This window comes from Chaetodon trifascialis, chromosome 1, assembly GCF_039877785.1.
Source record: "Chaetodon trifascialis isolate fChaTrf1 chromosome 1, fChaTrf1.hap1, whole genome shotgun sequence".
NCBI classification, from domain to species: Eukaryota; Metazoa; Chordata; class Actinopteri; order Chaetodontiformes; family Chaetodontidae; genus Chaetodon; species Chaetodon trifascialis.
The window spans coordinates 9,056,214-9,082,650 of record NC_092056.1 but is presented as its reverse complement, the minus strand read 5'-3'; the positions used below and the strand labels follow the sequence as shown (position 1 = coordinate 9,082,650).

The 26,437-nt window shown below is 42.6% G+C and overlaps 1 protein-coding gene across 1 annotated transcript; it reads right to left on the bottom strand.

The window, feature by feature from the left end:
* Positions 1-155: 155 nt before the first annotated feature.
* ly75 (lymphocyte antigen 75) lies at positions 156-25,156 on the bottom strand. The gene is made up of 35 exons (XM_070970623.1): positions 24,920-25,156; positions 23,379-23,750; positions 21,014-21,187; positions 20,648-20,806; positions 18,662-18,790; positions 17,767-17,907; positions 16,929-17,126; positions 16,465-16,625; positions 15,321-15,428; positions 14,904-14,992; positions 14,531-14,700; positions 14,051-14,250; positions 13,616-13,758; positions 12,398-12,476; positions 12,036-12,107; positions 11,302-11,425; positions 10,945-10,980; positions 10,613-10,782; positions 9,593-9,660; positions 9,395-9,471; positions 8,375-8,511; positions 8,127-8,235; positions 7,783-7,943; positions 7,113-7,242; positions 6,568-6,788; positions 6,324-6,486; positions 5,465-5,629; positions 5,237-5,359; positions 4,914-5,099; positions 4,587-4,810; positions 4,247-4,454; positions 3,931-4,092; positions 3,719-3,835; positions 2,562-2,744; positions 156-1,838 (listed from the first exon to the last, which is right to left on the bottom strand). The coding sequence occupies exons 1-35, from the start codon at positions 25,020-25,022 to the stop codon at positions 1,663-1,665; spliced, it is 5,238 nt and encodes a 1,745-aa protein (XP_070826724.1). The 5' UTR covers positions 25,023-25,156; the 3' UTR covers positions 156-1,662.
* Positions 25,157-26,437: the final 1,281 nt, after the last annotated feature.

Below are 26,437 nucleotides of genomic sequence, written 5' to 3'. Positions count from 1 at the left end.
GTAATTCAGCGCTGGAAGATAAAGATTCAGAAGTTGTAAAATGCTTCTCATTTGTTTTTCTATATGCAGTGGAGGTGGAATAAGTCTAATCTTGTTGCTAGTTTACAATAATATCACATACGCTAATTATAGCGAAGAAAATTGGACAAGACAAATCATGGAAGACAGGAGCATTTATTGGACATTTATGCTGTACCTGATTGGAGCTTACAGATCTCTTTAGGAGTGGTTAAAAAAAGAAAAACATTTGGTTTACAACTTGATATGACTAGGTTAACGAGCCGCACTGAAGCTGTACCACAGACTGAAAGGAAAGCTCAGGCTTCTGACATTCAAATGACTCAGCATCTTTGGTTCAAGCTCAGTTATAAAACAAACATCACGTATTTACAAAGCATTCACAGCAGACGGCAGTGCAATTTGAACATCTTTAAAAACTCTCCAAACCTCGTTGTGCTTAAACATGGTCGGAACTGAAGCTCCACGACGTATTAAAGTGCGTTCTTGCTCAGTAGTTAAGTGCATAGGAAAGTCTGATTCATTCTGAGGCTAAGACAGTGTCCTACGCATTAAAAACTAATCAGCAGGACTAAAATGTCAGATTCGTTTCTTTCATCACTTATACTGACAGCTGAAACATACTGTTAGGTATTAAGAGTCAACAGCAAATACATTGAAAATTCCCAATTCAGTTGCTTAAAACCTCCCATTTCTTCCGCAGTAATGATGTTAAAAGGCACAGTTTGTGTTTGTCTTTGTTTAAAGGCAAAGTCCACAAAAAAACACAAATGCATGCTCTTGACCAGAGTGCAGTCTGTCAATCCGGATAGTTTTAATGTGATTTGTTGAGGTTTGGCGATCTTAGCTGTGGAGTGGAGCTCCGTGTCGCAGCCAAAAAACAATGTAAAGAACTGATCAGCAAAGTTTCTCAAGTGTAATTCTTTCTTCCATTTGCATGGCTTTACGCGACATACTTTGGTAAAAACTAGCTCTGAACCGAATCATAGAGAGGCGACACTAGATATAAGACAAACACATTGCACTGTATTTTCAAGTGAACCGGCCTTTAGAAAGTCCACTGATGTATCAATTCATTGAAACAGTGTGAAGAGCAAAGCTTCTGAAGTTGAGGAATAAAACAGGAATAGACGGAGTAATGGTATGTACAGTATGAATCGCTAAGTGCACGTTCAGTTTCTGATAGTTTGGAGTCACTCATACATCAGTGCATTTTAACCCCACGTGTAAGGCTAAAGGGGAGTGTTTCGCCAGGTTGCATATTTCTGTAAATCAACTCAAAATCTTGTTACGAGCTCAAAAAAACAACAAAAAAAACCCCCAACCCATAACTCTAACATCCCACTAATGTCAATGATCAACATTTACCAGAAAGCATCAGCCTGAGTATTTACATTCGGTATCACACAGGGCTCTTACCAAACACAGTCTAAAATAACCCAAATTAAGAAGCTGAGTTTTGGCAGATATTCACAATTCTCCGACAATATGTACAGTTTTACACATAATCCTAGAAGGTTTGGAGGCACGGTAAATAAATAATTAATAAAACGGGGAAGGCTGCATCTGCTCCTGCTGAAAAGCACTAAAATGCACACGAGGCAGGCACATCAATACTCCCTGAGGCCGATTACTGAAGCAAGCTCAGTCAGCATCTGTTATAATACTGGTGGTGTCCGATTCATCAAACGTCCTCTCGTAGCGGACGGTAGAGGAGAAGTGGGCTCTCTTCTTCTTATAGATGACAAAGCCGATGGTTAAAAGGAGAGAGATGATGACCACGATGAGGAGACCGAGTGCCACAGGGGAGCCTGAAGACTCTGAGGAGCGAAGGGGAAGTTAGGCAGTCAGTTTTTAGAGGTTTGTCACTTCCCACTGAACAAGACGTCATCATGTTTGAGTTCACACAGCGTTTATCAGAGCTCACACGCTCTGTGTAAGACAATCTTAAGTCACTGAAAAGGAATATTTGTTTGGGCTAAAACATGAAAAACCACTGCTGATGTCAAACAAGTTATGCAGCTTTTGAGAAGGTGAATTGAGAATAAATACATTTATTCTGTGTTACCAAAAGCTACATGAGAAGATGAATTCCACTCTCATGTCTGTGTGGTAAATATGAAGCTGCAGCCAGCATTCGGTTAGCTTAGCACAAAGGCCTCTCGAGCTCACTAGTTAACACATCATATCTGGTTGGTTTAATCTGTGCAAAAAGCAAAGTGTAAATATGATAATTCACTGTTTCATACACGGTTATGTGCCATGGCTGGTATCATTGACAGTACATAAGGATGGACGACATGACAGCTCTTCAAAAGTGAAGCCGAAACTTCTCAATCGCCCCCTGGTGGCTGGCTGCAGTAGAAGTCATAAACCCCACCCCCTCCACATTAGCTGGGATAGCCAATTCCTGTCTTTGTGCTTGTCTAAGCTAACAGGGTGCCGCCTTCAGATACATATTTATCGTAAAGATGTGAGAACGGTACCCATCTTCTCAATGAACATTCAATAAGAAAGCGAACACTTGCAGTTGTGATACTCACTTGCTTCAGTTTTGCAGACAACACGACTGTTGCTCGCCTCGCAGTTCACAAGGTTCCAGAGTCCCTCATCGCCCGTCATCATGACGGCGCACTGGGGCCCAGACACCTTCCCAGTAGCCAAGGCATTAGAATTCCAGTTCGAGTAAACCAGAGCAGAGCCATCCTGCCAGGATACAGGCTTACCTGAGAGGAAGAACGAGGAGATAATGACTCATCAAAACCCAGGAAGTGGAAGCCTCCACGGAACACATCAGTTCAGGTTGATTTAATTTTTTTTTTTTTAACAATCTCACATATTTGGAGTCATGTTTCTGTTGCTTAAGAAATTAAGTCCAATATCTCCTGGAAACATATCTGGCTCTTTAGCTCCTAAGTACTCGACTACATTCACCAGCTAGTCGCTAGCTTTGCGTGCCTGCTGTTCGGTGCCGTTTCACAGCTGCCTGCTGTGGCTGAAAACAGTGCTGATCATGAGCAGTGAGACTGAACCAAAACAGCAAAGTTATGGGGTCCCAAAACGAAAATAATGAGCTGAAAGACAAAATCCATGTTTTTGTGTTGCCATAACATCAGAATTTGTTGGGAACATCGCAGTAAAACAGGCCTACGTTTACAATTACGCTCGTCTGAGAAACACAAAAGGCAGATTTGTTTTATTTATAACTCTAATTGTGGAAAAGTTCCCAGAAAAACAACAGAATGTAATAACTTGGTAATTCTATTTGACATACACTCATGTGAAAACAGTACGAGGACAATATATTGAATGTTTGGCTTCATCAGCTTCATTGATTTTTCTAAATATCTGCTTATTCTGACACTGATGCCAGCAACACCTTTCAAAAAAGTTTGGACAGGAGCAACAGAAGACTGGGAAAGAGGAAAAAGCTCCAAAAACACCTGATTGGAACATTCCACAGGTAAACAGGTTCATTGGTAACAGGTGATAGTATCATGATCCTGGAAAGGCTCGTTCAGAAGCGAGCATGGAGCGACGTTCACTTTGTGAACACATGATTGTATGAAGGATATTAATACATGGACTCAGGAACTCTTTGGAAAACAGCTGTCGGTAAACACAGCTCGTTTGTCCTGTAACGTTTTCTAAATCCTCAGTGTTATACTCTCTTGCTTCTATTTCAAATTCTGGCGTTTACCTTGGGTATCGACGTCCACGTCCAGCCACACTCGGCCGGTGATGAGAGGGTCATCAGACATGTACTTCCACACAAAGTCGTTCTCCTCTGTGGTTTTTATGGTGAGCAGTTGAGCATCTGTGAGCAGAACAAAAAAAGAAAACAAATGGTGGACTACGGCTCCTTCAGATGAATACTAATTACAACCCTTCACACAGCAAACAGCTACTCACCCATGCCCTGACAGATGCTCTTGGCCTGCTCCATGCTGTACACGCTGTAGTTGTAGAAGCTCATGTTGAAGGCGTAACAGTGATCCTCGTGCTGCACCCACTGGGACACGCCGTTGTTCAGAGGGCAGCGATTGGCCTCTGGGGCAGCCTGCAGTCTGGCTCCTGATGCAAAACAACACAGAAACAAGGTGGACGACAGTCAGTGCAATTCCCACACAATTTAAGTCACAGGCACACGCTTCCATTTTACACAATGGTACAACTTTGCCATAAAAACAATGTGGTTCTAGACATAAAAAACACATCAACGTCTTACTCTGGGATGCGGTGGTGACGGTGGTGGTGTAGCAGATGGCTCCGTCTACCAACGTGTCGCAGCTGGTCCCCACCCAGGCTCCAGCAGGGGTTACAAAAACGCAGCTGGGCTCTTTTTTGTCTGAGCTGGAGCTCTGCTGTGGGTCAGAGACGGTGGCTTTGTAGTCAAATCTTGTTCCGTCGGACCACTCATAGACTGAGTCACTAACCTGCACAGGGACAGAGAAAAAGACCTTCAGGTTTGACCTTCTGGGGAAAGAAATCCAAACGAAACGTGCTCAGATGTACTCAGCTCAAATCACAATTAAAATGCGCAGATTTTGTTTAAGCAAAATTCTTACATCCTGGTTCGACAGACCAATCCAGAGCGGGTAGCCATCCGTCTTGGCGATGAGATTCAGGTGTGCGCTGTGCTGGATGTCGTGGACACTTGCCAGGTGGCCTCCACGCTGACCGCACTCTTCCACAGCCTGGAACCAACTCAGTTTTCGGGTTACGACCTCATAAGTCAAGTTGCCGTAGTGCTGAAAATCCTTGGATGACTGGTTGTACTGCTGTTTGGGTTCTTGGGAGGAAAAGATTAAAAGCAGATGAAATACTTTCAGTCACGATAATAATAGAGGTGGTCAGAGAAATATGAATTATGATATCAAGGGTGATACACCAACCATTGTCCAGTTTGCAGGCCACAATGGACCTTTGCTTGAACTCCGGGAATAAGTTTGTGTTTGAGATGAGGATCCAGTTGGTGTCAATGGTGAGACCAGCCATGAACGGTCCCTCTATATCCGGTCTGCCTTTGGCCCAGTTGGAATATTGGACATTTGTGCCATCATACCACTTCATCTGTTTATCTACAGCAGAACAAAATAACTTTGAATTACCATGTGATGTCATAAATAACCACACACATTAACGACCAGTATCAGTGTTGATTGTACATCTTACTCTCTATAAGACTGTCTAGCATGCAAGCGAATGCAATACAAACCGTTGTTATCTTTGAACAGCCCCAGCCACACAAACTGGGCCAAGTTCCGAAACGGTATGAGCTGCTGTGTGATAAACTCGTTCTCCTCTGCATTTCGGATGGTTAGGATGTCTGCTTCTGCATCTGAAACGTAAAATGCGTCACCTTCAGCAACAGCGGCCTGTTACAGAGAGTTTCATGAGCAAACCTCCACACAACAACATGTGCCCAGTGTTGTAAAATTCTCACGTAGACTTCTGCAGGTATCGTGAATCAGCCCGTGGTCAAACTGCTCCCATCTGGAGGCAACCAGCTGGAAGGAGTAACAGTTGTTCTTGAAGGGGATCCAGTTTGGACCGTTAATCTTATGGGGGCACTTCACCGCAACATCCTCTGGTGTGGTGATGATCTCTTCTGCATTACGCAAGTTGTAAAGTGTTCAAATCCAAAAGAGGAAGAAGAAAGACGATTATTTTGGGTGCTTTTGTTGAAGCCATCAAGAGGAAAGGAAAGGAAAACCAAAATGAATAAATTCTGTCTGAAAACAACAGAAAAGTTAAATCTGAAAAATGATCAGACACTCCACATGGATCAAATTAATAAAGGACAATTAAACATAAAAATGCACACCATGCCTCATCTCTTTCTTCTGTGAATCCCTTTTCACAACAGAAAACGCAGGAATATTCCTCAGTTTCAAATTTATAGACCTTTAACTTACAACTCGACAATCCCTCTTTCTGGAATAACTCCCAGAACTTGCCTCTGCTTTGTTTTGACAGCTGGGCCAAAAAGGGAAACCGCAGCTTCATTTTCTAAGGTTCTAGATTTACTCAACAACAGACTCTACATCCTGTTACCACAGAGGACTTATCAGCTGGGCTGTACATTAAAACACAGCATTTCAACCATGTGCTATAAACATTTTGAGCTGAAAGTGATGGCTATGAGCCCTTTTCGTGCTGTGCAAAAGCACCCAAAGAGTTCCAGACGAAATGTCGTCCAATTCCGCTCATGCAGAAAACACCAGCAGTTCCACCTCTGGCAGGAATCGGCTGTACGAGGAGGTACAACGGGCATTTCTGTTCATATTCATATTCCCTCTCACCGTGTGGTTTGTGGCAGATGGCGCCTCCTAGCTCTTCCTCGCACTCGGTGGCTTTCCAGAAGCCGTCGGTGTCCAGGTAGACACACGAGCCACTGGTGACATCGGAGGACCAGCGACTGAACACGGTGTGACTGTGGTCGGTCCAGCGGTAGTGGATCCCATCCTGAACGCAAGACAAAAGAAGCATTTTGAAAAGAATCTGGAGAAAAATAGCGGATTAAAACAAAGTCTGCGGCACACTTACGTCTTCGCTGAAGAGGCCAATCCACATGGGCGTGTGTGCACGGCTCACGTGCACGGTGAGGGTGGATTGCAGGAAGGTGTCGGCCACACTCGCCAGGTCCATGTTATTACTTCTGCACTGCTCTAAGGCCTCGAACCAGGTGAGATTTTTGACGAGCAGCAGGAAGGTGTGGTTATTGACTTGGAAGGGCTCCGTGGGGAAGTGGGGGGCCTCCAGTTTATCTGAAATGAGGAAGCCTTGTGTTTAGGGAACATCAGGTCATGTAAACTGACCCTTATTGCTCCAATCCCTTGGTTGCAAAAAGTGGATTTTTTTTCATCCCTAACAGTAATTATCTGGGCACTTCATGTCTTTTGTTGGAGAGATGACAGGAAGTTAAGGGAGAGAGAGTTTACATATCACACATCACAGTCTATACTTCACAAAACGTCAATCAGAATGAATCTCAAGAGGAACCTGAGCATGCCAGATTAAGTACCTTGATAACTGACTGTAGAAAAATCGAGATAATAAAGCATGGTTAGGTGTTGGTAGTGGTGATTTACCTGCATAGTGCTGGCAAATGGACAAATGTTGATACTGTGTGCAGGAGGAATAGTCCCAAGTACCCAGCATGGCAGAGTTGGGGTTATTGATCATAAACACACACAAGTCCATACTCTCTGGATCCCATGTCTATCAGAAAAGAACAAACAAAAACGACTCTGTGAATGACTCCTATAACACTGTGAGACTCATAATGGACAGAAATTAATAAATGAACAATAAAAACCAATGTAGAGGAAGCAGAGACTTTGTTTTTATTCTCCATTCCTCTTCTTTGTCGAGACCTGCTGCCTACATTACCCAACTTGACTGGCGACCGTTCAGTCAGGGATTTAGGCGTGTTATGCTAGCAGCGGCTAATGTAGCCCTGAACCGCGAGCGTCACGCTGAAATGAGTAGCAGGCTACAGAGGCCTGTAAGCTCACTTCTTTTTAACTCCACATCCCCTGATTTCTGCTATTTTCAAACTTGCAATTTTGCAACCATCCAACATAGACTCAAGTGACATCACGTGAGGCAATTTATTGTGCAGCTTTTGCGCAGCTCCCTCTGGAGCCACAAAGGGCTTTCTAAAGGTTTTTATGCTGTAGTCGTCCCCAAGACACCGTTTGACACGTAAAATCGGTGGAGTCACCGTTAAATAAAGAAGTGAAGGTGTGGAGAGCTTACGTTGACTTTGATCGCCTTGTGCATGCCCAGAAGCAGGGGGTTAAAATTGACGTAGTTAACTGGGGACTGATCCATCCACTTGGGGTCGTCACGTTTGATTTTCAGACCGATCCATACCCTGTCCATGTTGGTCATGCTCGGCAAAAGGGTGGTGATGAAGTCTAAAACAAACACACACACACACACACACACGCATAGAGCACAGGAACAATTATTTGTTATCCTACCACCTCTTTATCAAACTTTGTCAAAAATAAGAAATCAAGGTATTTAACATCATCTGAGTCAGTGGCTCTGGCATGATAACCATGCTTGGCTTGTTCGTTAAACACACACTTCCTCACCTTGCTCCACCTGATCTGATACAGTGACCAGGGTTCCCCTCACCGACTGGCATTCCTCATTGGCATACTTGAACGTCAAAGGCTTCATACTCCTCATCAGCGTGTAGCACTGAAAAAAAGAGACCAGTATTGCAATGTGAATCTCAAGTCCTAAGCTACTGTGCTATATGTGAGTGGTGTCAATTCACCGTTAACTGTTTCGTGCATCTAAAAGTGGATGCAGTACTAAATGAATTCAAGGATCAGACCTTATTTCTGAAGGTCAGGCTGGAATTTCCACAGGGCAGTCCTCCAGGCCGGGGCTCCAGAGGGTCCACCTCCACTGACGTGACATTGTGTTTCTCACAGACAAAGGACAATTTCTGCCGGCAATTGTGATTTTGCTCTGCAAGTAAGCATATGACCGGAAATGTCTGTCTTAGTAAAAGAGATCGTAAGCATCTATGAATCAAGTAAACTGCATCATAGCATGTTTGCTCTCTGGCAGGATTTAAGTCAGATTAGTTCTTGTTACCTTTTTGTTTTATGCTGCTCTGGACAATATTTAAAACATTTCAGTCTTTGCCATTTTTTCTTGTTGTAGTTATTTTCTAACTACGTGGTTAAAAAATTACAAGTTGCTCTAAGTAAACGAAGTGGCCAGTTTTAAACACAGCTGTAAAATTCAGTTTTAAAGCTCTTGAAAATATGGTTTCAAATCTTAAAGGACCAATGTGTCACATCAACCTGACGCGATCTCTTTGCAGAATATGGCAGAAATGGAAAAGGAGTGCACCATGTTGCACCACTGTGTCTCTACGGTAGCCCAGAGTGGACAAACCAAATACTGGCTCTAGGAAGAGCCTTTTGCATTTTCCACAGTCACTACAGGAGAGGGTGGGGCAAGGGGTAAACGGTGGTGCAGTCTGCATCCTCACCACTAGATGCCACTAAACCCTGCACACTGGACCTTTAAGTGTTAAGTTTATTTTATGGATGAGACCCACTGGAGGTGATTTATCATGTCTGTATGCTGGCTGAACCAGGCTATAAGACATTTGACTGTTCTTATCAGTAAAATGGTATGTCCTGGATTCCCAAAGCTCTGCAATGCTGATCCTTAACGCAGAATCATTTCAAACTGCTAAAAATGTCTGACATCAGGAGTCTGTCAGGGATGGATTTCTTTAAGTGATGAAGTCCAAGTTAGAAGTTCTTTTCTGTCCGAACAATGTGGTGACTTAAAAAGACATCCTCAGGTGTACAGAAACTGTAAAGTGTTAACTCACCTGGAAAGAAGTTTTCAGGAGTGATAGAGGTGCATCTGCCCAGGAAAACCGAATGATAAAAGTACATCTGCGTGTACCTAGAACATACATTATTTCAGTCAACCTCCCAATCACATTTTACCACATACATACAGGGGCAGGTGTCATAAATATCTGTTTGATATACAGCATGAATAGTGTATGACTGGACTGGCTTACGACATGGGGAATATCCGCCCAGGCTCTCTCAAATCGATCCACCAGCTTTGCTTGGAAGAACTTGATAGCTGTTCAAAACATGCAAGCTTTAGTACCACATCATAAAAGAATTGTGTAATCAACTTTATTGATGTAAAAAGCTTGACTGTACTAGATGTATGTATAAGAAACATATTTCAGTGATTAAATGTTATACTTCCATAAAGTTTGAGGACTCCCAAGAGTCAGAATAAAAACAGAATGGTGAAAAACGAACGCAGCCGAGGCCGAGGCGGCCTGTATTTCACATTTTTGGAAAATAAATTTGGTGGTGAGTTTTAACGAACTGTGAAGTAAACGCCACTAAGCTTTTATGGCGCTGATATTTTTATTTCTTTAGCGGTTAGCTTAAAAGGCAGAATTTTGCTCTACTTCATTTTGACTGCTTCAAGCTGCATTCTCTGGAAAAACTGTCAACTTTCCAAGACCAGAAGATTGTGGAAAGAATTTCCTGGTCATCAATCTACAAATCAACTATGGGCGCCCAGGGGAAGAAAGAAAATGTAAACAGAGTTAACTGCAGAGGGCAGGATAGGGAACTCCAATTTATTCAAGGTTTAAACCTTCTGTATTTAACCATACAGGCATTTTTACACACATTATTGTGAAGAGTCACAGTTAATTTGACCGTAATGCATATACAGTGGACTTATTAGACTATTAAACCCTGCCCCAAACAGCGACTGTCTAATGATTCAGTTCAGCACCCATAACTAGGTATAGCAGGTCTGCCTTCCTAGAGTTTGATGGGTTGAAGGTGGTGTGATTTTTAGCTGACATTCATCTACGAAGAAGAAACCTACTATCGCCTCCCTCTGTCTGAACTCAAGGACCCACTATTTCAGAACAACTCCTGTGAATCTGCCACCATTATTACTGTGAGCTGCATGTGTGCCCTCCGAGGACTGAGAGCGAAACAGGTGTTTTAACGGTAGCCAACAGAGCACAAAAACACACAACTCGCAGTGTCCTGGCACTTACACTTTTCAGGTACTGGTGAATCTGCACGGCAGCGGTTGAGCTGAGTGGCGCAGCCAGTTTGCTGTCATTCGCACCACAAAAGAGCTTTGCCTCCTCAAAAGTTAGCTTAGGCTCCTGCACGAACCAAAACTCTGCTCCGTCTATGAAGATTGATGTCTCGTGGTGCCCACCTGAAATATATAACAGCTCTGAAGTCATGACATGTTTTAGACAGTGACACTAGAAATAAAAAATTATGAATCACAGAAATTCTGGCCACTGATGGATCCAAGTTATTGACTCTAAAGATAATTAGACGTTCAGCACTGATTCTGGAAGGATTTGGTCATTACCGGGATTGTACCAGTCTGGGTTCTTTGGTGTCTTTCCTGTTGAAGCATCAACAAAGGATGAGTTAGAAGCTGAATATAACCAGAAATACACAAGTAAATAGACCACGTTCCAGTAGATTTATGAATAATCCCATGAGGTTTTTTCAATCCTTTGTGGAGGAAATCTCTCTCTTTACTTCATTATTATATAGAACTGTACAAATAAGTCAACTACTGTGTGACCACTGAGTTCTAATGGCATTACAAACCCTTTAATTAAGCAGACTTCATGAGAGATGTTAGCTCTTCACAAGCAAAAAAAATCTTTGCTTCATGCACACATACAGTACACAGTAATGCTTATAAGTGTAGTCTCACCGCGGGGTATTTGACAGACCCATTCTAGCCTGGCATCACAATGAAAAGGTGTGGCGTAGAAAGGTGGAGGCGGTAGGTCTTGGAGCAGAAACACAAACAGTTGTTTCAAGGTGCTCTTCGATGTCTAAAGAGGACACAGATTGTTTGCATAAATCCTGTATCATCATCAAAATACATACAAAAAAAGCTTCATAGCTGTGGCGTCGCAGAGCTTGTTGCTCCCTGCAGTTCAGTGATCGCTTAAGAAGAAAGTGTTTCTCTTCCTGACAATGTAATCACAAACTAATTGAGAGCAGAGGTCAGAGTCTGAGTGGCAAGATAAAAGAGAAACAGTTTATGCTCACTTCTGTGTGGAGCACAGGAAACAAATAAACAAAGGCGAGCGACAGTGTCCTTGTGGCGTCTACTGAGCTCTTTTCTGGGATTTTGTTTCAAGACAGCATGTAGGATATGAAATCACTGAGATAATGGGGACAGACTTCAGCTGCAGCTCTTCTCATGTGTCCCACTAATAGCTGAAAAAATGGCTTTGATTCACAGGTCAAGCTGTACAGTACGGATAACGACGTCTCACCAAACTAAATTAAAAAAACACTTAAAAACAGAAGGTCAGATAGAGATAAGAGACCATAAAACAATACATAACCAATTACGGAAATGGAGAACAAAGACAAAGCAGATGTTTATAGCTCCCTTAAAGTCTCCAATTATTAGTACAATTCTACGCCGCCCACCTTGAATGCAGTGCAGTCCCGATTGTATTCATCATCCTCATGGAAATTGTAGTGAAAAACATCCATAGATACCTGTGGGGGAGACGTTCAATAAACAGACTTCACACTCAAAAACAGGTGTAAAAAGAGGAATAAATAAAGGTGCAGGTTTATACACTAGGAAGTTTGAAAAGTCAATCCAACACAGATATAAGTCCTATAGATTTCAATGCACGTGATTTGTTTCATGACTTTGAAGAAGTCACTGTGTCACTATAACACGCTGGCTAGTCTCAAATCTTCATATTAAAAATGACATCTTAAGATTTCTACTGTGTGTCTTCTCACAGAGTGCGGGGCTTTAGGGTGAAGGCTGTACTCACAGGCTGACCATTGCTCCACTGCCAGGAGCGATCGGCTGGGTTTCTCCTGTTCAGGCCAACCCAGAAGTAGCGATTATCACTGCAACAAGAACACCAGAGCAAACCGCCATCATTCGTGACGCTTACGTAAGTAATCATCTTTCAAAGAAAAAGAGAGAAACAGAAATCTTCATTTCTAAAAGGGACGCTGGCGCCTCATCCTAAGACACAACAGTTTAAATTCGACTGCTCACTGCACAAGTGTGTTTATTTTTACTGTCATAACCCCTGCAGTTAGTCAGCAGTGTCTGTGTGTTAACTGGTAGTTAATTGGGGGAGGGCTTGGTAATCAGTGCCTTCTGGTGACAGCTGGCCCCAGTGTTCCCACATAATAAATCCAGACTCGGTTGATCATTCTCTTTCTCCCCCTGCAGGCTGGTCTGGTCATGGGGCAGCTGCAGTTTCTCATTAAAGGTACGGAAACACTGGGACTGTTGATGAAGGTCAAGCCAACATATCCAATTCAATTCCAACAATTCCAATTTTCTATGTAAAGTAGGAGATCCATGCAGCGTAAGACGAATAGAGCGAGGTGATGGACCCACTGCCGTGTCTGAAATTGCATAATCACGACTCGTCCTCAACTTTAGTCCATGCAAATTAGTCCATGCAGCGCAAAGCACCAGGCTCACAAAAACAGATCAAACTGTCACACTAGGTCGTCCTTATAAAATATGAATCAAGATGCTGTTACTGAATTGCCTTTTTCTCCCTTAAAACGTGTTCAGAAACATATTTTAGTGTGCTGTTTAGCTGTAATAGAAGAAAGCTGGTGACCCGGCCACCGTGTTGGAGCTTTCGGTGGTCAGATGTGTCCTCCCAGGATTCACTGTGTCTGTACCTTTACTTTTCCTTTGCTCTTCACCCCACATCACTGATCCCTCTGACATTCCCACCCCATGCTCTGCCATGTTTTGTTACGCTTAGTCACTAAAATAAATGATTTAGCACGATCGTTGAACATGGCGTCTCTTATTTTTGTCCGGTTGTGACATAACATTCAACTGAAGAGCTGAATGTTTATGTGAACAATGAGAGGAAGCTTGATTCTGAGGTATGCACCCTTGAATCATTTCTCTGCTACATGACTGGTATCGCCTGTCTGCCTGTCTGAAGTAACACCAGTAATGCTTGAAAGAAGAAGCACTTTTTATAGTACTTGCGTGCATGTGTGTGTACCTGATGGTTTCTCTCATGATGCTGTGCAGGGCCCTCATCTCACCATTATTTGTGAAGCTGGGCAGGGTGGCTCCCAAAGCCTGACAGAACCTCTCGGCTTCCTCCCAGGAGCGCTTCCTGCTCAGCCTTTCCTCATGAAACACCTGACAAGGTGAGAGAAATATTTATAACTGCTACTCAAACTGTTCCAGGTAAGTAACAGACTGGAAAAGCCAGTTCAACCGTTATCAGATTGTGTAATTTAGAAGAGCGTGGGACAGTTAAAAAAAAAGCCATGAAATAACAGAAGACATTATCGTTTTGATTGGTCCAATGTAGAAGCAGCTTCAGTGACAGACACTTAATAATTCTGTTGCAATACATGTCCACAGGCATCCAAAGACACACACACACACACACACACACACACACACACACACACACACACACACACACCTTGTAGCAGTATTTGATGTCTGGCCTGGACACCCATCCATCAGCACAGGTTGCGTTGGGGTTCGGCTCTGGCTCTGGGGGTGAGGGTGGACTGAGGTCTTTTCTACAAATGGTGCCGGCCTTAAAAATGGTACAGTTCTTCACCTCCCACTTTCCCAGGGGTTTCGAAGTGGACATCACTACACAACCTCCGTCCTGATCTGAAATACAGATGTAGATGAAATACAGTTAAATCTATTGTGTGAGATTGCAAATCCAGTTTTTTTTTTTGACCATATAAATTACATATATTTTAACACACAGAATTAGAAAATCTAATCCATTGATTCATACTGTATATTACAGACATCAATAGTCTTATAACTGCCAGTATCCACATAAGCCAGTGTCCTGCTCTTGAAATGGTAAAAGGTATCCTCCAGTCTTGTGCTAATCCTGCATTATGTTCTGGGTGGAGCAGCAGAAGTGGTTTTTACTAACCTGGTTCAAAATAGCCCCAGTTGGTGTACGTAACCACACCTGGTGACCCATCTTGGCTCAGCCATTGGTACTCCCCTGTGTTCTTAGTGTCCTGCAGCCCTATCCAAAAATACAGTGGTTCCTTGCTGATATGCTCCCTCAGAAGACTACTGATAAAGGCCTGCTCAAACCTAGAAAGAACAGTCAGACATGAGTGACCGCTTCCTGTCCAAACACAGAAAGAACAGCTATAATTGTGTTTGAGAAGAATGCGTGATGAATGAGTTACAAGCAGCCTCACATTTAGAAACAGAAGTCTTCTACTGAACTGGTGTGAAATGTGTGTACAGCGACTGAACCAAGCAGTAGAGACACCAGCTGAACAGACTCCTACCTGTTTCGTATCGTGATGTTACAGCGATCTTTGAAGGACACTTGTTTGGTGTTAACTTGATAACAAGAGTTGCCGTGTCTCCTCCAACCCTGGAGAATTGACAAGACTTGAACTACATTCAAATGACAACGAATTCCATTCAATCATCTCTTCCATGCCAGCAATGGCTGCTAATGCGACTACAGATCTGACTTAAGCTCCTTTATCACTCAAAATCTTGCCAAATGTCATCTCACCATCATAGCATGTAATCAAAATAAAATCCACACGTGCAAGGCTACTCATTTCTTTTCAATGATTCATGATTATTCACTTATTGATGTATTATGGCGTATGCATGGCAGGGCAGATATCACTTGTCAATGCATAACAAAGCAGGCTTCCCTTGGAAAATCACAACATTCAGACAATACTCACATCCTCAAAGCGACATCCAGGCTGCGTTTCTGATTCCTTGACCTCTCCTTTCTTCTGACACATAAAAGGTAGCCTCTGTGTGCAGTTCCCGACCCGCCAACCATGAGACTGTGAAGAACAGACGCAGCTTTGATTTTGCAGGCCTCGTAATAACAAACAAAACTATACTCTGTACTGCAGAGGGGTGTGTGACAGAGCGAGATTATTAGGTTAGTAAAGTATTTTTAGCGTAAAGCCAGAGTTTATGCACTGGTAGCTCTCTTTTAACTTAGCTAAAATCACTGTGGTAACGTATGCAGCACAGGTAACCTGCTCCAGAGGAGGTTATGTTCAGACTCACCGTTTTAAATTGACTAAGCACCACCCTTTCGCTAATTCTTATCCTTATTTTTTCTATGAGCTATATAGACTCTTCGCTGAGGGAATACGTCATACATGCAAACTTGCTGAGCCGTGCATTAGTTACACCATTGAGTCATTGTTTTTTGCATGCATATCATCCAAACACTAAAAGAAAGATGAAGGCACAGCAGCTAAATAGCACTTTGGATTATGCTTGTATGCTTGGTGCTGATTTGCTGCCAGGTTTTCTCATTTCACTTTGACTTCGCCAAAAACTTCATTAGGGGACGATATCAGACCAGGATGCAATTCCTGACTCTAATGTATACTGGATCAAATTCTAATAACAGCTCTCTACAATGTGAAATTAAAGGGAGGCATTGAGAGTGCACTGAGTGGTAAATTACATACTGTTTATGAACTTACAAATTTACATGATTAGCAGTTTTCTGCCATCATTCCCCTCTTGCCTTATTTTCAGCAACAGTGTTGCTTCTTACTGGAACATTTTTTTCTCAATTAAAACGACCTGTTCCTCTTGACTGATGTAGGCTGTGTGCCAACTGTCTATTTTGCATAAGAAGAGACAAATGCTGCATCAAACACCCCTTTTTTATGGGAACATGCACAGAGCCTAATGAAGAAAACTGGGGTTAACACAGCTGACAACCACCATTATGATAGCCATTATCTCTGATAGAGCTTTCTGATAGAGGTTTTGTGAAGCCACAAAAATACATGCACTCACACACACAGACACACACACACACACACACACACACACACACACACACACACACACCTCTCCAGAGTAGAAGACACAGTTAGTATTGCTAGTTGGTTGGACTGGTTGGTTTGGGCCCCAGTAGGTGAAGGTGACAGGCGCCTGGTCTATCCACTTGAAGACAGTGGGGTTCAAGCCGATACTGCTCAGACCGATCCACACATCCAAAAACTGGCCATCTGATGGACCATAACACACATAACAACATCACTATTTAGACATGTTTAAAGACAAACAATCAGAGAGTTTAGTCGTTCAAGTAAAGAAAAAAAGAAGAAGAAGAAGAAAAAAAATGGCAGTACAGGGTAAATCAAGCTGTTTAATGAAATCCAGACTCTTGGTTATCACTATCTCTGAATCACACTAAAAACAACTGTGAACTCTGCATTGGCAGATATTTCACTAGTTCAAAGTAAAATAAATACTTCAGGACTTTCTACGGACTAAAATAATATAAGAAACTTGAAACTGAGGAGATTTACCTGCATGGAAATTAGTGCTGATCATCTCTTTGGTGTCGATGGAGTGGAAGCTGGCCAGAAAGCCTCCGCCCTCTGTTTTGTTGCAGTACAGAAGGGCATCTGAAAATTTCTGAGGTTTGTCCTTGACTAACTTGTAACACCAGCCGTTCCATGGGACCCAGTCGTTTGCACACACTGTTTCTTTATATACTGAAGACTCTGGAGAGAAGCAGCAAGACAGGAGGCTATGAGGAGGACTCAGGTTAATTTGATCAATATGGCTCAAATTTCACAGGGAAACGTGGAGAAACAGAAGAGCAAAAGAGTCCTCACTTCCAGAACAGACAAACTACAGCGTGTACGTATCGCACTTTTAGCCCACTGTTGGGAGTGAGTCCTCTCACTTCATCCAGCAGTGGGATGAAGCACTTTTCAAACATGTTGGATGTGTTGTATGAAGCTATGGGCTGCTAGCGAAGCTTCTAGATCTGCAGCCTTGCTGGCCGGTCAGTCAGTCGGCCACTTTGGTCCAGACTGAACTGTCTCCACACCTATCGGACAGATCGCCAAGAAATTTGCAAGAGATACTCGGGTTCCCGGGGGGATGAATTCTAAAAACCATGGTGAATCCCTCACTCTTCCTTCCAGTGCCATTATGATTTTGGTTTATGACAACACACCTGCAATTTGTGTTTACTACGTACGAAATTATTAGTCAGCTAAGATACTGAACATGGTTAACATTACACCTGCCTGAGTACAGCCCTGCATAGCTGCTAGCATGAGTATATTAGTTTCCCTTATGATTGAGAAGAAATGCATATATGAGAGCAGGAGGTGAGGGCAGCAGCCAGCCTACCATTTGCTGCTGGGTGAGCGGCGCTGACGCTCTTCTTGCAGATGTATGGCAGCCGTCTGTTGCATGACTCAGATTCATAGTTGAGTTTGGAGTTCAGTACTCCACAGTCTGACTCAATAATCACAGTGGAGGATGGCACTCCTGTCAAACACACACGATAAATAAACATAAAATCACATAAGGCTGTGACAGCAGAGCGAGGAGTGGCATTTACCTCTGGGTGTCTCTAGTTTTCAGGTGACTAACTGGTGAAATAAAAGAAACACTGATGTTGCAGTAATGGGTCGACACAGTGCTGCTAATGGCAACACTGACGTTACGGTAACCACTAACAGGTCATATCAGTCGAAGGCCAGATGGCTGCAGTAGCCTTAACATTCACGCTTCAGTGGAAGAACAACACCAGAAGAAAAAACACAGCAAAGAAAATTACAATAGCTCGAAGGTTTTATAAAGCCTTCCATTCAGTACTATTAATGAGTTATTCAGCAACACAAACAATCCCAATGTTACACTGTGTCCAAAAACCAGGAACAATGAGCTTCTTTTCAACACTGGCCTCATTGTTTCTCTGACTGACACCAAGTTTCAGTTCATAGAAGGGCAGTGGCAACAGCAGATCACAACAGGATGCAGGCTTTGGTTTGCAGGTGTTTCAGGCAACTGAAAAGCGTTAACTGTGGTTATGCTTAAGCTATGCCTACAAATAAGGAGCACAACCTCTATACATGTTTTTTAATAGAACTGTTGAGCTTTAGCACACCTCTTCTTTGTGACCAATAAGCATTTAAACACTTTTAGATCTCTATGTCATTTACACAGACGCTATCAGAAATGGGCCAAAAATTCAACAGTAACACGGGGGAAAAGCAAAAGGGAAAAAAAAAAGATATACCGTCATCACTGGTTTCCCAGCTCAGGACGGAGAGAGGGGAGCCATCTGACCACTGCCAGCCCTGAGAAATGTCTAGCTGGTGCAGGCCGATCCACATCCTCTCAGGCATCCTGGTGTAGACGTCCAAAACTGCACAGTGCAACATCAAAGCAGAAAGAACAAGTCACGGATACATTTTAAAAAGGAAATAATACGTGGAGACATCCCGAGCCTCTCCTGACAACCAGCATCAGGGTCGAGCCAGGCATATTTCATTGGCCGGGCTCTACAGTGCAGCTTCCTGCTGCATAAGACAGTGGAAATTAGCATGTAAAAGCGAAATATTAACTGGGTGCAGCAGTAAGTGACTGAGTTCAGACAATGAGGCTGGAAAGATATACACATTCACTTGGCTACAACTCTAATAATCATTATCAAAGCAGTGTAGAAGCCATGCAGCTGCAGCTTCTCCTTTTAGCCACCGCTAACGTTGGTAGCGGTATGCCATATCCGCTGTGACTGGCCAGTGTTGATTGTGTCAGTAACTCGATGACAGGCCTGAATTGCACTTGGCTGGTGACAGTTCTTATCAAAGATAGTTTATGAGAGAAGAACCTCCACTCTATCGCACCACTGTAGAACCACAAGTGAACTGAGTGTTTCTTCAGCTTCAAGAAATCTAAGAGTGAGGCATGTTCTTCCTCGTGGATCACGTCACGTCACCGTCAGGGATGGTATTGCCCCAAGTGGACTTTGATTCTTATCATGTGATGTGAGCATGTGACATTTGAGCTTATAGACTTTATTGTTGAGCCATGACCTTAAGTATTTGTATCAAGAACGTCGTAAAAATGAGGTGTGTGAGAGCAATAAAAACAATTAAGCAAGGGATCAGACGCAGTATCGGCAGATGCCAAATATTAAAGGACTTGAATCGAGGTCTGGGGCAAAAAACACTTGATCAGGACCTCACTAATGATACGCCTAGTTTAGACATACGGGTATTTTTCTAAATGAGTTTTGTCTATGTGTTTTGGCCTTTCGTCTACACACAAATGCAGTTTTAGGTCACTCAAAAAACTTTTGGAAAACTCATTCCTGGGTAAAGATATCCAGAAACTCTTAGCAATTAGCTCTTCACAATTTAGAAACAACAGATGAAGAACAAAAAGAGGGAGAGGAAGTAGAAAAAAAAACACTCAACATTCACACTAGCAGCATTTATATGTCGTCAGTTGCACTTTCAAATTTATGGTACTTACAACAAAACCACAGTACTGGTTTCAATTGATGAGTTTATACGGCTGTAATTCTAAGTGTTAATGAGCTCATGCTGTCGGTCGTACAAATAAATGGTTCCTAGTCATTCTAGTTTCACTTTTATCCATGTCTTTTACTTTCACATTAAGAACAACACGTGGAAATGAGGAAGAAACCCCCGAAAAACCCACATCTATTCAATGCAACTGAGCCAAAACATTATTTTAGAAAGGTTTTTTGTTTTTAGGGAGGGAATGCTTTTTTCAAGACGGCTGACCGAATAAGACAGCTTATATGATGTGATGTGTGCCAAGGATAACAAACAATATCATAAAGATAATTTATGACATTATATAGGTCAGTCGTGCTTCTCGTTCCAGGGTGCAGGGTTTGCCCTCAGATATGATGGCAAAGGTGAGGGCAAATTTCTTTCAAAGGTCTCAAATGGCTTAAGTATCATTTCCTGGCTTTGAGAGGCACATGCCAGTTGATGTATTTAGAATAGGATTCATTTTTAGTCATTATTTCTCTTCTTTCTGTTAGTTTTGTAGCCCTACTAACTTCATTTTTACTGCACTTTTTCCCATCATACATGTTATTAATGTGTGCCTCAGGAATCTTCTCTTATCAAAGCATTCAATTCTGTCGATGCCGAATTCAGCACTTTGTGTTTCTGTCAGATTATAGCTGGAGAAAAAACCAGAACAGATGAGGAAAAAGACGAAATAAAGAGTAAATCAGTCGTACAGGTTTTGGAGCGGAGTTCGGGCTCAGTCACGCTAAGCAGATCGGCTCCCTGACTGCGACATGAATCCAAAGCTTCCTGCCAGGACACTGCTGCACTGGAAACAAACTCATAGCAGAATTCCCCTTCTGGCCCGGTAAACAGGGTCTGGCAACCCTCCTCTGCAAAGTAAAAGAGACTGTGAGTGAGCATGTGAGTGTGTCGTTCAGTTCTGCTAATGCCGGATTTAATTTAACATGATTCACTGCAGAGAAAAACAGATTAAAAAGAGAAAATAGCTTTGACATTTTTGCTCATTAGCCTCTTGCAGTAATGCCAACATAAGAGTAAAAATTGTGAAACTTAAGATAATATAAATCACTACATACCAGGTATTAGACAGTGCCCCATCTTTCTGTCTTGGTCATAGTCCAAAGAGGTGGCGCACCAGGACAGTCCAGGGAAATCTGCATCCGGGAGGCATCCGTGATGCCAGCTGCCGTTGAATTTGAAGGGGAACTCACAGGGAAGGCCGGCAGAGTTCCCCCCAGAGGTGTGGACAACTGCACAGACAGGAGAGGAGAGCAAAGAGCGAAGTCAAAGACCTCTTACGAGCCTCTGGTATTTGTATCAATGAAAAACATGTCAGGACAGTGATGTGCTGAAAGTGAAATTTGGTGTCCTGTTGCATACACCAAACCATTTCTCCTTCTCAAGACACAGAAACGCACGGTGAGGGGGTCATTTCACTAAAGAATGACTTCAGACCAGAGGCAAATCTTTCTTTGAAAACACTCTTCGACAGAAATGTGTTTATTTCTGGACGACAACGCCACAAAAACAGAAGACCTTAAGACAGTTTGGTGTTGCATTTTTGCAAATGATGAAACACTACATCTAACGCTGAGCACGGCTTTCTCCACACTGCAGGCACCTCACCAAAAACTTACAACAGATCCTGCATGTTAGCACATAAAATGACTACGAGCCGGGCCCTGTTTAACGTTCTCCAGATTCAGTTTCAGCTTTTCCCAATTTGCCTAAATTCTGTTTCACCATTTAAGGACATTTAATGTCATCAGACAGAATATCAGTGAATTCGATGTTACAGGACATCACACAATTTTTCTTTCAGCGAACGTACATGAGGAGCCCGGACGAGGCGGGTAAGTGGGACTGATGGAGGCTACTCTTACGTTCAGGCTACACTCCTCCTTGTTTACAACAACTGACCAGAACAGACATAAATTTTTCATTTGCTCCAACAGAATAACTGATTCTGCACATGCAGCCAGGAAGTCTTCAACAAACTTGCATCTTGCATCTGCTGATGTGGTTGCACTTCTGAGAGTTTGTGGAAGTGATGAGCTCTTGCTGGCACGCTGCCTCTCCCTCCTTTTCATAGGACCTCTTCAGCATGACTGTGTGTGTGTGTGTGTGTGTGTGTGTGTGTGTGTGTGTGTGTGTGTGTGTGTGTGTGTGTGTGTGTGTGTGTGCGTGTGTGTGAAAGACCAAAACTTAGCAGCATACTTTGTTTCTGCTCATTCGGCTTTAACAATGGCGTGACAATATGAGTTTGCTGTTACATAGACAAGAGAGAGAATTAAATATCCTGTAACAGTTTTAATTCACACAGGCGCAGATGTGGGATTCAAAGTCACTGGAAAAAAGCAGCATGTAAATGTATCTTCAGCCTGGAGCCCCTCCATTTATGTTTTTCATAATTATGTTTACTTATAACTAACTATAACTTACTATAACTTATTTTCTGGGTCATCTAAATAAGCAGTGAGCTGAAAACCTCCTGAGATTTGTGAGTTTTCTATTAAAGGTCCCACATTATGAAAAACTCACTTTTTTGGGATTTGGGGTGTTATTTTGGGTCTCTGGTGCTGCCACACGCACACAGAGTGTGAAATATAGACGTCAGCTTTCAAATTTTAGCAACAGATCCTATAAAAATAAATTACTTTACATTTCATCACATTTAATGCTACTGTAGGTCTTACGGATGGTAATCGACAAGACATAAGCAATTTTATCAAAGTTCATATTACCACAGTTCTTGGAAAACGAAATAATTTACAAACCTAAAAGCGTTCAACACTCACACTTTCCCTGTCTACTCTTATGGATCATTGTGAGTCATTTTGAGTGTAATGAAAAGCTGAATTCATTACAGCACTTCTATTAATGTCTATTAAACGAGTGTCAGGAGAGTCATGCAGTAGCAATACCTATGAAACAAAAGTGAAAGCCACTGCACTCCAACATGCAGCAGAGCTGAGGGAATTCCCCAGATATTCATGAGGCACCTTTGAATCTGAAATGCTCTTTAAGTATTCGGCCTTGCAGATTGCAGAGGATGACCTACTCTTTAAGCTGGAATTTGACACACCCTGTTGTTTCCTGGCATAAAGGTGTAATAACTGACAGGAATGAAGACAACCCACTGGTGAGGCTTTGTTTAAAATGTACAAGAACCTGTTTGAGGAGGTCACATCTGTACATACTTGGGTGTAACATAACACAAGGTTGGAGTAAATTCACATGCAATTCAGGAAGTGGATCCTCTGACACAACTTTATGCGTTACGTTCGACACAAACTGAATTTAACACTACTTTCACACCCTGACTCATAATAAAGCATTATTCAGTCCATCACGGGCAGCTTGAAGCACGCTCCGCAGTGCTCAGCTCTACAGTATGTAAACATCTTCTCTCTCACATAAGATAAATCAAACCACACTCACCGCGGTATGGCTTCTGGCAAATGCTGTCCTGGGATCCTCCTCTGAGCCAAGTGTCGGTAGTGTCCCGTTTGGCGGCAACTTTACCATCACTGACCGCCAGGCCCATCTGGTAAATGGTGAAAACAGCTCCATCCAGACAACGCCACCACAGCAGGATGTTGGAGCCACAGTCGACCAGGGACAACGTCTTAGAGCGGACGTCCAACGCCAAGCAGAGGGAAGAGTCCACGTGGAAGAGCCGATGACCCGAACCCCACTTCCACAGCTGGGACTTGCTGTTCGGGTCACAGGAGGCGACACTCAAGTCCGCCGAAGCCCCCGCGCCCAGGCACACCCCCGTGCTCGAGTGCTGGATGGTGAAAGCATCCTCGTCTGTTGTGATGGGAACGACACAAAACAACGCTGGTTAAAAAGGGACTGAGATTATATGATCTTTTTAGGTCATATAGGCCAAATAACAAACAGAAAACAAAGTGGCTCAAATTACTAATGTATGTAAAGGCATGAAGATAATTTACAACAATGCGGGGAGTCCACATTCTTACCCTCGGGCACAAAACCAATGGCAGCCAAAGAGACAAGGAAAATATCTGGAACTGAATTTGATTGCTCATTTGTCGTATTACATGTGGGCAAAATCCCAGATCAACTTATGGCACAGGATGAATAAAATTAAGTTATTATTACTATTATTGCACTGAGGAGAGCCCTCTCAAAGAAATAGCTGCAGGACCAAGCAAGCACGACTGGACTGCATGTCAGTGAAATTAACTGCGTAGAGAAACTGACTTATTTGAACAATATGTAAAATAGTGGAAAAATGACTAAACATAGATCACATACACAGCATATATATCTTTAATAGAGTTAATTCCAGTATTAGTTTAAACTTGGTAATGAATAAATAAAGTACAAATCAAACATGGGGGTGGCAGAAATACACATGCAACTCCACATTAAGCTGAGATATATAACCAGGGTAAATAACTAAGGGTGATTACAGCAAAACAAGAAGCAAACAGATCAAATCTGCTGGCATGCATACAGCACCTACGCCACTGATTTCTAAAATAGAAAATAATATCACATTACAGCTTCACTGTATAGTATTTCAGCTACTCAGGCTTGTGTTATATGCTAACTGACTGCTGACCATAAACAGTAGCTAGCCTGCTAATATGAGAGCTGTGTACAGGTGTGCTGTTAATACATGATATACACAGGTACTGGGAGGACTGGAGGGATGAGTGTGCAGTTTATTTGACCTGTCAGAAAATGCTGTGGCATCACACTCACTGGGGGATGGGAACCATGTCAAACCACTAACTATTTCAACTAAAGGCTGGGTCTGTATCTGCCTCCACTTGTTGTAGTCTAGCCGGTTTGTGGCTATTGTCCTCGTATTCATGTCGCGCTTCTGTGGACGAAGTTATTCTCCAAATGTGTGGAGGCAGAAACGGCTTCGTCATGGTTGAAAATGACGTTTTAATAAACGACACGGAAACAAAAGCGAAGTGTCGGGGCTTGACGCAGATACTTACCAAAACTTCTGAGGTTAGCCGGCGAGCAAGTCCCCAAGAAAACAGTTGACTGCAACAGAGTCAACAAACAAAGGCAAAGTGTCGCTTCGGAAATTTTCAGCATGGTCACTGCAGGGTATTTTTGTTGGATTCATAAAGAGTTTTCCCTCCCGGAGTGTTGGACTGTGAATATAGGCCGGTCGATAACTGGACTCCAAACTGAAAGTGACTGGATCACTAACCTAACCCAGTTCTCAACTGTCAGCTGTGTTATCCAGCGTCCCGCTCCGACGACACGGTCAAGTTAGCGCTCGCCACGGTACGATAAGTGACTTCCGGTTTAGCGTATAAAATAAAACTGAGCATGCGGAACTGAAGCCTATTTCCACACATAGAAAACAATGAAAAGCTGAAAAAAGTTACTCTACGTAATTAAAATCATTTATTGTACGCTCACCCATAGATCAAAAATAAGTTAAAAAAAAAAAAAGATCTTTAAAATAATCTATGTAACAAATCCGAAAAGACGTCAAGTGCAGTCACAGTGCAAATAAATAAATAAATAGACTGAATAACCCATAAAGCATGTGAAAATTCGCGACCATTACTTATGTCCTGTGAATAATTGTAATTTTCCGGACTGCTCTGTATTGCGCTATTAGATAAAGGATGTCTCTCTTTAATCCAGAAACTGTGTCTGGGAATATTTTACAACCGTGTGGCTTTATGGACCCAAATTTCTATTTCTCAGCAAAGTGTGAGAGGTGCTTTAACAGCGAAATGGAATAAATTAACGGCCTGCCTGAACGGCAACTTTAGTGCAATGCTTTAACTTTGAAGGCCACATTACTCGTCTTCCTATTTTGCCTGTGTTTTTGCTGGTTCTTTGCGCTGATTCCCTCCCTTACATCCCCGATTGCCCGGAAATTTTCTCCAACTTCCTTGACTCACGCCCACTCGCTTGTTTCCATCGAGTGAAAACACGCATGTTGTGCTTCTCATCCACCAACTGCAGCGTCTGAAGCTCCCATTAACCGACTAACAGCAGAGCAGCCCTGATATATTGTAAACGTAGTTAATTTTTATGTGTAAATGCTGCAGTTATTAATTAACCACATCCTGATGTCAGATACAGTCTTAAAAACTGCCAGTAGCTGCACTTTGCTGACTCATTTTTCCACCATGAGGTGCTGCTATGAAGACACTGATACCTTTATTGTGGCAATCTATGGCTTTGAGTGTTTTTATTTACATCAATTAAACATTAGTAGATTAAATTTTAGTCAAAGGGCTACCACCTCAGCATTGTTTCCACAGATCAGTGATGTAAGTCACTGAGATCAAGGATAATATTCAAGGAACAAAGATTAATTATTTCATTTCAAAATTAAACCAACAATGACCTACTTGGCCTGATCTGTGTCAGTGATGTTGAATAGCCCTCGAGGACTACCTGTTTTGATGGCACCACTTAAAACTGAACACAAGACCAAACAGAAGTCTTGTATCAAGTCTATCTGGTTGCTCTCCTTGACAAAA